At 45.3% G+C, this 15,392-nt stretch overlaps 1 protein-coding gene across 1 annotated transcript; it reads left to right on the top strand.

Moving 5' to 3' along the window:
- The first annotated feature begins 3,009 nt into the window (after positions 1-3,009).
- Pabpc1 (poly(A) binding protein cytoplasmic 1) lies at positions 3,010-14,826 on the top strand. Its single transcript, XM_057791966.1, has 15 exons — positions 3,010-3,695; positions 5,847-6,040; positions 6,207-6,322; positions 8,274-8,413; positions 10,307-10,401; positions 10,598-10,735; positions 10,916-11,011; positions 11,294-11,566; positions 11,721-11,811; positions 12,235-12,345; positions 12,429-12,583; positions 13,014-13,098; positions 13,408-13,538; positions 13,838-13,930; positions 14,391-14,826. Exons 1-14 carry the CDS (start codon positions 3,503-3,505, stop codon positions 13,928-13,930), a joined length of 1,911 nt encoding a protein of 636 aa, XP_057647949.1. The 5' UTR covers positions 3,010-3,502; the 3' UTR covers positions 14,391-14,826.
- Positions 14,827-15,392: the final 566 nt, after the last annotated feature.

Here is a 15,392-nt window from a genome sequence, read left to right as displayed (position 1 = left end):
TAGCTAGGGAGGATTTCGAAGGCAGAGAGGATGCTGGGAAGGAGAAGGGGAATGCCTTGAGACACAGAGTGAGTAGTATGGGCGCTATGGAGATGAGGCAGTAAGAAAATTAATAAAAATGGGTTAATTAAAGTTATAAGAGCTACTTAGTAACAAGCCTAAGTTATTGGCTGAGCTTTCATAATTAATAAAAAGTCTCTGTGTGGTGATGTGTGGTGATTCGGGACTAGCTGCATCTAACAATGGTGGCTGTGAATGGGAAATCCAAAGTCAAGCAGTTGCTCAGTCCCACGGGGCTGAGTTCCTAACTGCACTTACCATTTGGAAGTTTGTACAAAATGGATTTATGCTGGATGGTGGTGGCTCACGCCTTTAATCCCAGCACTTAGGAGGCAGAGGACAGGTGGAGCTCTGAGTTCGAGGCCAGCCTGGTCTACAGAGTGAGTTCCAGGACAGCCAGGGCTACACAGAGAAACCCTGTCTCAAAAAACCAAACTAAAAGCCAGGCGGTGGTGGTGCACGCCTTTAATCCCAGCACTCGGGAGGCAGAGGCAGGTGGATCTCTGTGAGTTCGAGGCCAGCCTGGTCTACAAGAGCTAGTTCCAGGACAGGAACCAAAAGCTATGGAGAAACACCGTCTCGAAAATCCAAAAAAAAAAAAAAAAAAAAAAAAAAAGATTTACAACACAGACATCTTTTGATAGTTCACATCTTTAATCTGGGCGCGTCTTTCATTGGAATACTCTATAAAGGCAAAGGGAGAAGAGTGTTCTTTGCCTGCTTGCCCTTGCCACCCAAGCTCATGGGACTTTCCATTTATGGCCAGCATTGTTGGGCTGCAGTCATTTCAATAAATTCCTATATATTATACAGAGAGTTCTGTGACTCTAGAGAACCCCGAATGATGCAGTATGTTAGAGACAGAGGCAAAGGTAGTGATTATACGTGATTTTAACTCTTGCCGCCATCTTTCCAAGTTCCTTTCATGCGTTGTTACAATGGAATGTGTGCAGAAAAGGACTTGCAGGGGCTGGTTCTTGCCCTCCACCGTGTGGGCCTGAAGTACACAACTCAGGCCACCAGGTGTGACAGCAAGCGCCTTTACCCACTGAGCTATCCTGACAGCCATCCGGAATGCCCCTTCTGGTTTTTGTTTTATATTGCTCTTACCCAGGAGTTAAAATGACGTCATTTTCTTTTAAACTACTTTGGAATCGTCACTCTTTTATTTTGAAATATTTTAGAATAGGTTCTTTTTCGTTGGTTGGTTTTTCAGACAGAGTTTCTGTGTGTAGCCCTAGCTGTCCTGGAATTAGCTCTGTAGATCAGTCTGGCCTTAAACTCTGAGATTCACCTGACTCTGCCTCCTGAGTGCTGGGATTAAAGGCGTGTGCCAACACACCTGGCATTAAGAGTGGTTTTCTGCCGGGCGGTGGTGGCGCACGCCTTTAATCCCAGCACTTGGGAGGCAGAGGCAGGCGGATCTCTGTGAGTTCGAGACCACCCTGGTCTACAAGAGCTAGTGCCAGGACAGGCTCCAAAACCACAGAGAAACCCTGTCTCGAAAAACCAAAAAAAAAAAAAAAAAAAAAAAAGAGTGGTTTTCTGATAGACTATTTTAACTAGGGTCCTAGTAAATTGAATACTTATAGTAATAGATGTGTCTTCCTATAGAACAGCCCTAAATTGGACTCATTTGTAAAGCACACAGCAACACGGTTTTCAAAACTATTATCTTAACCAATGTGGATTTTTGTGTATGGTGGGGGTAGTGCCCGTATAGGACTCTGGCGACTTAAATAGGCTAAGTATGCACCAACAATCATTGAATCAAAGAGCCCAGCAATCATTTAACTTCTGAGACCATAACTGGTAAAGATCTGCTTCACTTCCCACACAAAGGATGTTTATATAGAACTTCAAAAACTATAAATTGCTCTTTTAATGTTGAGGTAATGTTATTTCTACGAGTCGATATATTTGTGGCTATCACAACCCTGGCTGGCCTGGATCTTGCTGTGTAGACTAGGCTGGCCCTGAACTCAGATGTGCCTGCCCTTGCCTCCTGGGTGCTGCGTTAAAGGCGTGGCTACGATGGCCGGGTTAAGCAGGCTACTAAGGATTTTGACTACTCCTCAATCTGTCAGGTTTGTTTGGTTGAGAATGACAGGCAGCGAGTAATTGTGAGGAACGCATACTTTCGGGGGGGGGGGGATCCATTTTTATCTAGTCCTGTTTTCCACTGCAAAGAAGCGTAGTGATGCCAACAGACCATCTCCAGCTGGCAGACTCCCAACAGCCGCGCCCCTCCCTCCCCTCCGCCGCGTCGAGCGCCCCGGACCCGTGCCAGGTCACGCCCAGGACGGTTGGGGTCCGGTTGAGGTCAGCCAGCCCGCGGCCGTTGAGAACTCCAGCTCCCGACAGGCACCGCTTCCGCGGCCCACGCGCGTGGCGGCGCTGCCCGCTGGGACTCGTAGTGCGGTCCGGGTAGGAGACCGGGGCAGCTCCCCTGCCTCCCTCCGGCGCACAGCTCGGACACCCGGCCCTGCAGAGAGGCTCACACCCGTCCGCCCATGTCCGGCCCCGCCGCCCGGGGACGTGGGTGGGGGTGGCCAGCAAAGGAGAACCCGCGATGACTCGATCGCGCACGTGGGGGGCGGTTGGGCGCCGGGCCCCGCGCGCCGCCCACCCGCTGCGCGGACGGGTTAACGCTCCTCCCGGCGGGGGCGGGGCCCGCGGGATCTGGGGGCGGGGCGTGTGTGCGAGGGGGCGGGCCGGAGGCCGCACCGCCCTCCGCCGGCCGTGGCGCGTGCGCAGCAGTGCCGTCCCCGCCCCGGCCCCCACCCCCACGCCCGCAGCCAGCCGCCGCCGCCGCCGCCGCCGCCGCCTCTCTCCCTCCGCTCTTTCCTCCGCCTCCTCCGGCGCCGTCGCTCGCGTAGGGCCCCGGCGTCAGACGCGCGTGGGCGGGGCGAGTACGGCGGGGGGTATAAGTAGAGGGTGCAGGAGGCGGTGCTTCCCCTTCTCCCCGGCGGTTAGTGCTGAGAGTGCGGAGTGTGTGCTCCGGCTTCGGAACACACATTTATTATTAAAAAAATCCAAAAAAAATCTAAAAAATCCTTTGAAAAAAACCCAAAAAAAAAATTTTACAAAAAATCCGCGTCTCCTCCCCCCGCCGGAGACTTTTATTTTTTTTTCTTCCTCTTTTTATAAAATAACCCGGTGAAGCAGCCGAGACCGACCCGCCCGCCCGCCCGCGGCCCCGCAGCTCCAAGCAGGAACCCAGAGACCGAGGCCTTCCTGCCGCCCGGACCCAGCACCGCCAGCCTCGCTCCCCCGGTTCCACGGCCGTTGAGTACGCGTCGATTCCGGTTGAATTTTGTCCCTCTGCGCTCGCCCCCGCTCCCCTCCCCCCGGCTCCGTCCCCCTCCCGGCCCCGCCACTCGCTCTCCTCCTCTCACGGGAAAGGTCGCGGCCTGCGGCCCCGCGGGCAGCCGGTGCCGAGATGAACCCCAGCGCCCCCAGCTACCCCATGGCCTCCCTGTACGTGGGGGACCTGCACCCCGACGTGACGGAGGCGATGCTCTACGAGAAGTTCAGCCCGGCCGGGCCCATCCTCTCCATCCGGGTCTGCAGGGACATGATCACCCGCCGCTCCTTGGGCTACGCGTACGTGAACTTTCAACAACCGGCGGACGGTGAGCGGCAGGCCGGAGGGCGGGCGAGCGGGCGGCCATGCGGCCGGGGGCGGCGGGCCTAGCGGGCCGGGCGAGGGGGCGGGAGGGCACGGCGCGGCGGAGCCCCTCGCGGGCCGGCACTTCCTCCTCCGCGACCATTTTCTCGTCCTCGGTCGCTCGCAAACTTTAGGGCGATGACGCGCCGCGCCGGGAGGAGGGTGGGTTGAGAACGCCTCCGCCGCGCGCCCGCCACGAGCCGCGAGGTCCGGGGGCTCCGAGATCCCCTCCTGGCGCGCTGGATGGGGGCGCCTGGCCGGCCATCCCCCTGCCGTGGCCCAGCACTGGCTGGGGAGGAAGTGCGACTCGGGGTTGGGGAGGATACCACGTGTTGAACCCTGTAACCTCACCAGGCCCGAGGCCTGTTCCTGCCGGTGGCCCAATCGCTGGGGGGAGCCCAAGGCTTCAGAAGAAAGTTATTGGGGTGGTGCCTGGTAGGGGGGCATCCTTAGGGTCCCGAGTCCATTCCCAATAGCGCATCCCTGACCGGTGGATCGGGAAAGGCACCTTATGCCATGTGCACTTGCCTGGGGTTTTCCCTAGATGAAGTAGGTTTCTGTCTGTAACCGCGAAGTGGAGGAGGGGCGATGTAGGCAGCTCTCTAGGACACCTTAGCTCATTTCAACCAAATTAGTTAGGTCAGTTACTGTATACATCTCGAAATATTTTACTAACAACACCCGTGGTTAGGAATTTTTTTTAAAAAAAAATGTAGTCTGATTGTTTGGGTCATAAATGTTAGAACATGGACTTAATGCTGAATTAGTGCCATCCAAGTGATGATAGTTTCGTTTGTTTTTTTTAAGTAGTTCAGGATATCCATGAATCTTGATTGACTTGATATTTTTTGTGAAATTTGACTGTTCACTGAAACAAATCTAAGAATCAGATAAGGTTTATGGCCTATGAGCAAGCAGTTAGGTTAAATCTTAGGAAAAGTCAGCTTAAGTTCATTCGGTTAGTTAGTCCATTAGTGACGACGACCAGTTTTTCATTTGGTTAAAGCTGGTACTGAGATTTTGGACAGGCAACGTGTTGAATGACTGGGAGCCAGAAGTTGTCACCCTGCACTGCAGATTGTCCTGCCCTTTGGCTTTGTACGGGGCTCTTTGGGTGTCCTTCATTACAACTCAGCCCTGGGCAGGATGAGGGAAGGTAGTGACCGAGAAGACCTAAAACTTAGTGATTTTTTTTTTTTAAATCCAGACTATCCAGTTTTTAGTTGTGCTGGGGTTTGAAAAGTTAAACTTGAGCTGCCGTGGTTATAGTTTACTGTGTATGCCTGTGCCAGTGGGCCGATATTGCCGCTGCTAAGAGTCTTGCCTCTAGTTCCTCCGTTCATTTTGTGTCTGTATGTTCAGTATTCCATCTTTACAGATAGTTGGGTCTTTTAAACCAGCTTTTCTCTCTTTTACAGTATTTTCTTATGTATTGCAGTAATCGACAGGGCTTCTGTAAGTGAGCAGTGCTAAGTTTAGTAGGGAGAGGTGACTCATTAAAAAAACCTGTCAAGCTCAAGCAAAGTCAGCAGGACCAGGGAAGCTGAGGAGGTGTGGCCAATTGATAGTGAGCATTACTGATTATCATTATTTTCTAGGAACTGAAACTTTCTTTTACAGCAAATGGGCGTGGTGGTTCCTTGACTTAATCCCAGCACCTGGGTTTATATGGCCACCCTGGGCTACATCAAAAGCCAGGCCTACACAGTGAGACTATCTCAAAAAAAAATCAACAAAAACTTGTCCTATCGATAACTTTACAGTTATTAGTGAGAAATTTAGAATTTGCTTCATGGATTCAAGTGAACTGTACCTCTTTAAGGACTGGTCTTTTTGCTTAAGGTAGTATTTTCCATTTAAGACAGATGTAGTGATAATATACACTTTTGATTCCATGACAGAAGCAGTGTTGGTGGGCTAGTCAGGGCTACATGGAGAGGCCCTAGCCAAAAAAAAGTTTCACTTTATAAATTCTGCACGAGTATACATAGTCTTTATGGACCTCAAAATTAATTATAGGATAGATTGAGTTTTTTGATGTGAAGCATAACTGTCCATAAATACAGTGACTAATAAAAGGTTAGTGATATTTACTTGGAAAATGTCTTTCTCGCAGCGGAGCGTGCTTTGGACACCATGAATTTTGATGTTATAAAGGGCAAGCCAGTACGCATCATGTGGTCTCAGCGTGATCCATCACTTCGCAAAAGTGGAGTAGGCAACATATTCATTAAAAATTTGGACAAATCCATTGACAATAAAGCATTGTATGATACGTTTTCTGCATTTGGTAACATCCTTTCATGTAAGGTAAGCAAAGATGTGACAGATCAATATTTGCAATGTTGAGCTACTTTTTGTGAGCATCTGTGATGGCTGTGTTAATTTCCAAGATAGCCAGGTTAGGTGGCTACCATCTCTGCACCGTAGAAAAGCAATAGCAAGTAATAAAAGTGAGCGTATCTTCTTTCCCCAGGTGGTCTGTGATGAAAATGGCTCCAAAGGCTATGGGTTTGTGCATTTTGAAACACAAGAAGCAGCTGAAAGAGCTATTGAGAAAATGAATGGGATGCTTCTAAATGACCGTAAAGTGTAAGTATAGCTTTAGTGTACTATTAAGTCTGTTTTTAAATGGTCCCACCATTGGTTTGAAAAGTAATAGGTTTTTGCCCGTAAGTTAAAACTAGCTGGAGCTGAAGTAACACACCTTCAATCCCAGCATTTGGAAGGTAGAGGCAGATGTAACTGTAACTTTGTAGAACCTGCAGGACAGCCTAAGCTACATAGATGTGTGTCACACACAAAAAAAAAGTAAAGAAAGATACAGATAGCTGACATAGCTGTGCCTGTAATTTCATCACTTGAGAGATGGAGACAGGAGCACAAGGATCCACGAGTTTAAGGCCAGCCCAGGTGGTAGGCTCCATGAGAATTTATCAACTACCAAAGTACATGATGTAGCAAAAGCACTAAACCACATTGCTAGGTTTCATACCGTTCAGAAATGTCACTCAGCATTCAGACCTAAATTGAACCAGGTGAATAGAGCTATAAAACTTGATCAAATCAGTGCATTGTTGAACTGGGAATCTTACCATGCAACCTAACCTAACCTTACTAAGGAACTAATTCATTGGCCAGTTTCATATTTGGGGAAACTAGCCAAAGGCATTTAAATGGTAGGAGCCCTAAGACAGTAAACTACCCAATTGTACATACCAGTGCTCTGAAGTCAGCTCGTTCTTGGCGTTAGGTTTTGTGATTAATCTTCCCTGAAATAAAATTAAAGAGTTAACAAACTTTTAAGGAATAACACTGAAAACTAATATGAAAGGCTGATTGTTGCCAATAGACTTCTTGATCTGCGAGGATTTGACTATTCTGTAAAGCCCTGTAGGAAGTGATCTGAGAGGGGAGTTCTTGATGAGTGGCCTGCAGCTTGACTTGACGACACTCTCATGTGGGTACTGGGTCTTGTAGCATATACCCATAATCCCTGCTCCTGAGAAACTAAAGGGTTAAAGACCAACCTGTTTCAAAAACAGAAGAGAAGCAGTCCCTAGGACAGGTTCTCTGCATCCCTGGTTGTCCTGGACTCACTCTTCCCACTCTGGCTCCCAAGTACTGAGGTCAAAGGTGTCACCCACCACCGCCTGGCCAGAACATGGATCCCAAGGTAGAAACCTAAAGCCCAGGTGTTCTCTGCCACCCAGCATCTAAAGCATCAGCATGACAAATGAGATTATGCAGATTAGACTTTAAGATAGAGGTGTTAATCAGTAAAGACTACAGATTGTGAAATCCAAGACATTTGTGGCCCCTGGAGTTATTGAATTGTTATCACAGTGGAAAACTTGATAGCAGTGCTAGAATAAAAATTAAAGGAATATCTCCATTGCGGGATCCAGGTGAAGACTGATTTGTTGCTGGTTCAAGTGCATATTGAGGCACCATTCTGGGGAGCAGTTTGATTTTTAAAAAAATTTTTTTAATAAATAATTTGTTCCTAAGAAATATTTGAAGCACCACTTGGGAGAGCAGGAAGTTGTATCTACAATGAATAATTACACCACTGAGGTTCTTCAAACTACATGGAAAAGACCCATGCTTTTGAGGATAAGAGCAAATTGTATTTTCTTTGAAGTCATTTTTGATTTGTGTGGGGTTATAGAAGCTGGTATGGTATTTATTATGTTTTTGACTAATTATACAGTTAGGCCAGACTGTTGTATTAGTAGAGACAATTGGAAGTTGGTTAAGGAGATGGCACAATTACAGAACCTCTCTGAAACAACAGTAATGAAAGCATTTATGTAGATCTCTTGGTCAGCACTGAACAGTTCGCACAGGAGTGACCCCTTTAACCTGGGTTAACTGGATATCAGTGTGCACTGGAAGGAAACTTCATTTTATAGTGCACAGATATTGTTGAAGTCTCTGTTTTCAGAGAGGACATTTTATTTTGTGATGCATTTTATAAACTATTGGCCTTGATCTAAGCTTTATGAAACAGCCTGATGTTAAAGTGCTGACATCTTCTCAGGTTTGTTGGACGATTTAAGTCACGGAAGGAACGAGAAGCAGAACTTGGAGCGAGGGCAAAGGAGTTCACCAACGTTTACATCAAGAACTTTGGGGAGGACATGGATGATGAGCGCCTTAAGGACCTCTTTGGCAAGTTTGGTAATGTGTCCAAGTTACATCTTTATACTGAGATTGCCTGACGTTTAGTGGCTGTGCCTGACTGGAGAATGCTGCGAAGCTTAGAGTTTAATAAAAAACACTGGGTCTACATATGCCCTGCTGAGTAGATCTTTTTAAAGGTTTTGCTTCATTTTGGGATACTTTAAACACAGTTCTTAGAGTTGTAGGGCAGCATGGGTGAGACTGTCCTGAGTAAAGTGTACTCTAGTTACTACAGAGTGGAAAAAGCTTGCTCCTTTTAGGTTATGTTAGTGTCAGTAACATTTGAGCAGCTTCAAAGAATGTTTTTAAAGATCTAGGTTCTTCCATCATAACAACTCGTTGGAAGATTTTTTCAAAGTAAATTCAGCTAAGCATGAGTGGTGCACGCCTATTTGAAACTTGTACTGTCTGCTGGGTTATAGGAAATCCTGCCTCAAATTTCAAAATAAATTGATTAAGCTCAAGAAAGTGCAAAAACCAGCCTCACTTTTAGGATTGGAGTAAAAGGTGGGTAATGAGAATCCATCTGTAGGCTATTTGCTGCTGTCTTTTTATTAAGTTTCAGAACGGACTTAAGTTGTTTTTGTGGTTCAGTTACTGTATACCATTGTAAGGCCAGCCTGAGTTTGCTGCCTTGATTCTTTTTTTAAGGACAGAGTCTCTGTGTTGCTCTAGTTGTTGGTGAGCAGCTTACAAAAGCCCCACCTTCCTCTTAAGATCTGGGGCTAAAGGCATAAAGCATGCACCACACCTGGCTGAATCTTCTTTTTTTTTTTTTTTTTTTTTTTTTTTCCGAGACAGGGTTTCTCTGTGGTTTTGGAGCCTGTCCTGGAACTAGCTCTTGTAGACCAGGCTGGTCTCGAACTCACAGAGATCTGCCTGCCTCTGCCTCCCAAGTGCTGGGATTAAAGGCGTGCGCCACCACCGCCCAGCAAAGAGAATTCTTATTTTCTACAAAGATGTGGGATGAGGAGATAAAATAAAATAACAGTCAAGTTGTGGACCTTATTCAAGTTTTCTAGAAGTTTCTCTTTACATATCTTACCTATGTTGCATGTGAATGTTTTAAAATAAAAACCCTTTTCTTGAGGGTCACTATGTAGATGAGGTTGGCCTTGAACTTAGATCTACCATCCTCTGCCTCCCAAATGCTGGATTTGAGCTGGTTGTTTTTAATTATACCACATCCTGAGTTGACCACTGTCTAGTTAGATTTCTATTGCTGTGTTGAGACACAAGTTTATTGGGCTTGCAATAAATGGGTGAGTTCGTGACCATCATGGTGGGCAGGATCTGGAGCAGCAGCAGAGATGGTAACAACCACAAAGCAGTTAGAGAGTTAACTGGAATGGTGTGGGCCTGTGAGGGCTGTTCTCATTGAGACCACCACTTCCTGTTCTTACAGAGTAGGTGATTCAACCCGTGGTGGTCTCTTCCACTTTGGGGAAGCTTGTCCTTAGAAATAACCTGGGGTGATTCAGTTGTCTGTTTCTGCAGAGCTGGTATTCCCTCTGCTGTTCAAAAGCAGATGACCCAAGAAGGCTTTTCAAGTTTATTCTTAGTTCTGAGCAAGAAAAATCAATCAAATTAGTTACCTAAAGGGCTTCTCTACTTACTGAACTAAGAAAAACTTTTGAGCTTGTAAGACATCTCGGTGTAAAAACTTCCAGGCATGTATAATATTTATACAAAAGATCTGTGAAGGGAACAGTAAAAGTCTTTGAGCTTGAGCCGTCTGGAGTTTGCTCTGAAATGTGTTGGGGGCGGGGTGGCACACGCCTTTAATCCTGGCAGAGGCAGGCAAATGCAGAGAAACCCTCTCAAATAAAAAAAGTGAAATGTATACTTAATTAACTGTGGAGTAGTTTTGACTCTTTGCAAACTCTTTAGGGCCTGCCTTAAGTGTGAAAGTAATGACCGATGAAAGCGGGAAATCCAAGGGGTTTGGATTTGTGAGCTTTGAAAGACATGAAGACGCACAGAAAGTAAGTTTAAAAATTCTTTTTGCTTGTGTAGATAAGTTTATGCCAAAATTAACTAAAGCTTTCATGTTGTAATCAAATATTTGTATTGTGCGTGTTAGAGAATTTGGAGTGTATACTGCCCTCAAACCTGGAGATTTGGGCTTGGGGGTGCCTGTACCTTCACAAGTAACTAAGGTTTTTGTTTGGTTTCTGTAAGGCTGTAGATGAGATGAACGGAAAGGAGCTCAATGGAAAACAGATTTATGTTGGCCGAGCTCAGAAAAAAGTGGAGCGGCAGACGGAACTTAAGCGCAAATTTGAACAGATGAAGCAAGATAGGATCACCAGATACCAGGTCCGTTTTTACTTGGATGAACACACTTAAGATAGGGATGAGGGACCTATTTTGCGTTCATTTCAGTTACTGCCACGTAACAGTTTGAGAGGGAAGAGAAGGAACACGGGCTAATGTAATAGGTGTACTTGGGTACCACAGAGGGCTTCCTACCTCTCTTCAGTTTGTCTGTCTTTTCAGGGTGTTAACCTTTATGTGAAAAACCTTGATGATGGTATTGATGATGAGCGTCTCCGGAAAGAGTTCTCTCCGTTTGGTACCATCACCAGTGCAAAGGTAAGAGGAGCGTGTGCGATATTATTTATTTATAAAAGATAAGAGGGGAGGCCCCAAATACCTTGGGAAGTTGCTGTTGTGTAGCTCCCTCTTCCGGCTGTATTTGCCTGCAGTAATGCATGTGTGCCCTGAGTATTGATTGGAAGGAAGAACTCGGTTGATGCAAGTTGGTTCTGGCACTAACAGGATTACTTGGTTCAGTGACTTCACTGTAAACGAGAGCTCTGGTTTATTCTACCATTGTCCTAACCTTTCATTTTTCTTTATTATTTTTCTTTATAGGTTATGATGGAGGGTGGTCGCAGCAAAGGGTTTGGTTTTGTATGTTTCTCTTCCCCTGAAGAAGCCACTAAAGCAGTTACGGAAATGAATGGCAGAATTGTGGCCACGAAGCCACTGTATGTAGCTTTAGCTCAGCGCAAAGAAGAGCGCCAGGCTCACCTCACTAACCAGTATATGCAGAGAATGGCGAGCGTGAGAGCTGTGCCCAACCCCGTGATGAACCCCTACCAGCCAGCACCTCCTTCAGGTTACTTCATGGCAGCTATCCCACAGGTGAGTGCGGAGGTTGTGTGTGCTTCGAGAATAAAGCACTAAGTTTCTAGGATTGGGGAAATGGAAAGCGATGGAGAGTATCCATTCATAGTAATAGCGTGTTTTGTGGAGGGTTCACCCCGCCAGAGCTGATGTGCTTGCTTTCTTCCCACAGACTCAGAACCGTGCTGCATACTATCCTCCTAGCCAAATTGCTCAACTAAGACCAAGTCCTCGCTGGACTGCTCAGGGTGCCAGACCTCATCGTAAGCCTCTTTTAGTTTACGACAGGGATTGGAACGTGGGGTGTAACTAAGAGATACAACACAACCTACTATCTGCTAGGCTGTGGTTTCAATATAATGTATACGAGGCAAATTTTATAATTTATGCTTAGGTGATCTTCAATGGGTAGGTTTGATTTTTCCTGGATAAGATTGGGGATTTGTTCCAAATCTTGGTTTGCCTTGGTGACTGTCCTTGCTCGTCGGTCTGGACTGCAGGAGTCCTTGGTGTTTCTCTTTTTGGTCCTATTGCGTATCTCTTGGCATTGTGGGATTTAATAAGTTTGAAACCCAATATATACCAGGGTTTCATTCATGTAGCTTTTTATACAAACCTCAGCCCTAGAGAAGCACTAATTTTGACCTAGTAAGGTTCTCAGCCACGTATGTTACCTTTAAATGCAGCATTCCAGAACATGCCCGGTGCTATCCGCCCAGCTGCTCCTAGACCACCGTTTAGTACTATGAGACCAGCTTCCTCACAGGTTCCACGAGTCATGTCAACACAGCGTGTTGGTGAGTCTTTCTGTTTAAAAAAAAGAAAATTTGATTTCCAATTTGAAATGATACAGTACTCTAAGATTCTTCTTTTTCTTTAGCTAACACTTCAACACAGACCATGGGTCCACGTCCTGCAGCTGCTGCTGCTGCAGCCACTCCTGCTGTCCGCACCGTTCCCCAGTATAAATACGCTGCGGGAGTCCGCAATCCCCAGCAACATCTTAATGCACAGCCACAAGTTACCATGCAACAGGTGCGGCTTTATCATTTGTTTGTGAGGGTCGTGGTCTATGAGAGCTTAAGCTTTCTGGGCCATCTTACTAGTTGGTTATATATGTGAAGAGTTAGGACTAGAATGCAGCCAGTAGTCTCCCTGAATTAATATGCTGTTTTTGTTTGACATGGATATAAGGAAGATGTGAAGGAAAGTTTAGTTAAATAGTTTAGATGTCACCTTTTTCCTAGTCATGGAACCAAAACTTGATTGTATGATTCCAAAGAAGACTTTATTTAAAATGTAACTATCTCAAGTACAGATATGTCATGTGATTGTCTATACTTAGTACTTATTCAGTGTTTCCCTCTGGATTTAAGTAGTCGGATCCCTGTGATTGTATGTTGATGGGTGGCTAGGTTTTGTTTCATTACTTTGGGACTTAAGAGGTTTCCTGTTTTATGTCCAGCCTGCTGTTCATGTGCAAGGTCAAGAACCTCTAACTGCTTCCATGTTGGCATCTGCCCCCCCTCAAGAGCAAAAGCAAATGTTGGGTAAGTAACTTTGTTGTCTTGGCCTTTCAGAGTCTGCAGAAGACAGGGGTCAGCAATGTTGCAGCTAAAAGCACTGGTGTAGGGCAGTAGTGTGAAGGAATTGAGACTGGGAGCTGGTGGGTAGGCTCACACTGATCCCCCACTCCAGCTTTGCAACAAGGAAACTGATGCTGACATTTGAGAAGCCGGTTCCACCAGAAGTGATTGGCTTGTGACAGATTGTGTGCAGACGGGTGTGCATTAGTAAGGTTCTAAACACCAGGTTGATAATGGCCATTGCTACTTTCTGATAGAATATTTTGTTCCTAGGTGAACGGCTATTTCCTCTTATTCAAGCCATGCACCCTACTCTTGCTGGTAAAATCACTGGCATGCTTTTGGAGATTGATAACTCAGAATTACTTCACATGCTTGAGTCTCCAGAGTCTCTCCGCTCAAAGGTGCTTTGTCATTTGTCTCACTGACTTTTTTGTTTGGTTTTATTTATTCTATGGAACATTTACATGGTGTATATCGAGTTTAAGGAGCTTTGCAAATGGTGATGCATACACCCTCGATAACTGTAGTGCCTGTTTTCTCAAAGCTCACACTGCTGGTAGATTGTAGAGCTTTCTTGGGTCTCTTGGCAGTGGTAACTACTGCTGCTTAGAGCTCATTCCACTCTTCTAAGAAAGTCCGTTTGGGTGGGGATTTATCAATTTTTTTTTTTTCTTGAGCCAGTTATGTTTCCCTTTTCTAGGTTGATGAAGCTGTAGCTGTACTACAAGCCCACCAAGCAAAAGAGGCTGCCCAGAAGGCAGTGAACAGTGCCACTGGTGTTCCAACTGTTTGAGTGAGTGCTCCTTCCTCCATAGCAGAGATGAACTTTTACAAATAAATACTGGGTTTTCAGAGGGGAAGATGCATAACAGAGTTGGGGTCTCCTCTGACTGATAACTAACTGACCAGGACTTTAAGTCAATACTGTTTTGCGAAGTAGTTTGTATGAAATGGCCCTATAACAGAAGTTGGCTTTCATAATTAATACTTGTATTTATTTATTTGGATGGTGGCTTCTCTGTCCCACCACCAGGGTGCTAAGATTACAGTTTGGCAGACACTTTTTCTAAAAATGACCAGAACCCTGGGCTTGGGCCACGCTGTGCCTGATGTAGTGTAGGTATGGGTGCTAAGGAGCGGGTATAGCTGTGCCAATAAAAGACAGGCAGCTTACTGACTTGCTGGAATCAGTCAAGGGCTTTAATTATGTGTTCCTATTGGTCTTATTTTATTTTATTTTTTGACATTTACAGATTGATCAGGGACCACGAAAAGAAACTCGTGCTTCACCGAAGAAAAAATATCTAAACATCGAAAAATTTAAATATTATGAAAAAACATTGCAAAATATAAAATAAATAAAAAAAGGAAAGGAAACTTTGAACCTTATGTACCGAGCAAATGCCAGGTCTAGCAAACAGTGCTAGTCCTAGATTACTTGATTTAAAACAACAAAAAATACAAAAAAATAGTAAAATATAAAAACAAATTAATGTTTTATAGACCCTGGGAAAAGAATTTTCAGCAAAGTACAAAAATTTAAAGCATTCCTTTCTTTAATTTTGTAATTCTTTACCGTGGAATAGCTTGGGATGTCAGTTCTGTTTAAGTGGCAGAACTGGTAACTAAGCAAGGAAACGTAATTTGGATTATAAAATTCTTGCTTTAATAAAAATTCCTTAAACAGTGGATGGTTCTGCTTTCATTTCCTTTGGTTCTCTTGTCAGTTGACGTGTGTAGCGAGTGCTTGCTGCCTTTTAGAAGTAGAGGGCTGGAAGTAGCTACCTAGTCTGTAAAATACAGGCTATTCTTAGGGTTTTTGTGTGTATGTGTTGGTTTTAGACAAGGTCTTGCTGTGTAAATCAGGCCATCCTTAGCCTCCCAAGATTGTGTTTGTAGGTGTGTTACCACTTTGACAATACCGTGTGTATTAGTTATTTCCCCTTATTTATTGAGCTGTTGCATGTATAGTTCATTGATTCTTAACATGTACACAGATCTGTCACTACTAGGATTTTGTACTACAAAATAATTATCTTGGGTCCTTATTGGTGACAGGTAGCACTCTGTATTGGAGAAGATAGGCACTATGCCTATCACTTGGTGCATTTACAGAATGTGGCCTAATTTTAGGGTACTATGGTAGCTTGTCACCCAGACCACCTGCAATATAAGATGTAGGAGCTGTGGCCTACAGGGCTTGGTGTATGGCATTTTGAAAGACACCTGTTTGGAACTTCATCTACCAATGGGTG

This window comes from Chionomys nivalis, chromosome 17, assembly GCF_950005125.1.
Source record: "Chionomys nivalis chromosome 17, mChiNiv1.1, whole genome shotgun sequence".
Taxonomy (NCBI): Eukaryota; Metazoa; Chordata; class Mammalia; order Rodentia; family Cricetidae; genus Chionomys; species Chionomys nivalis.
The sequence above is the reverse complement of the archived record's forward strand: the minus strand, read 5'-3'. Positions and strand labels throughout refer to the sequence as shown.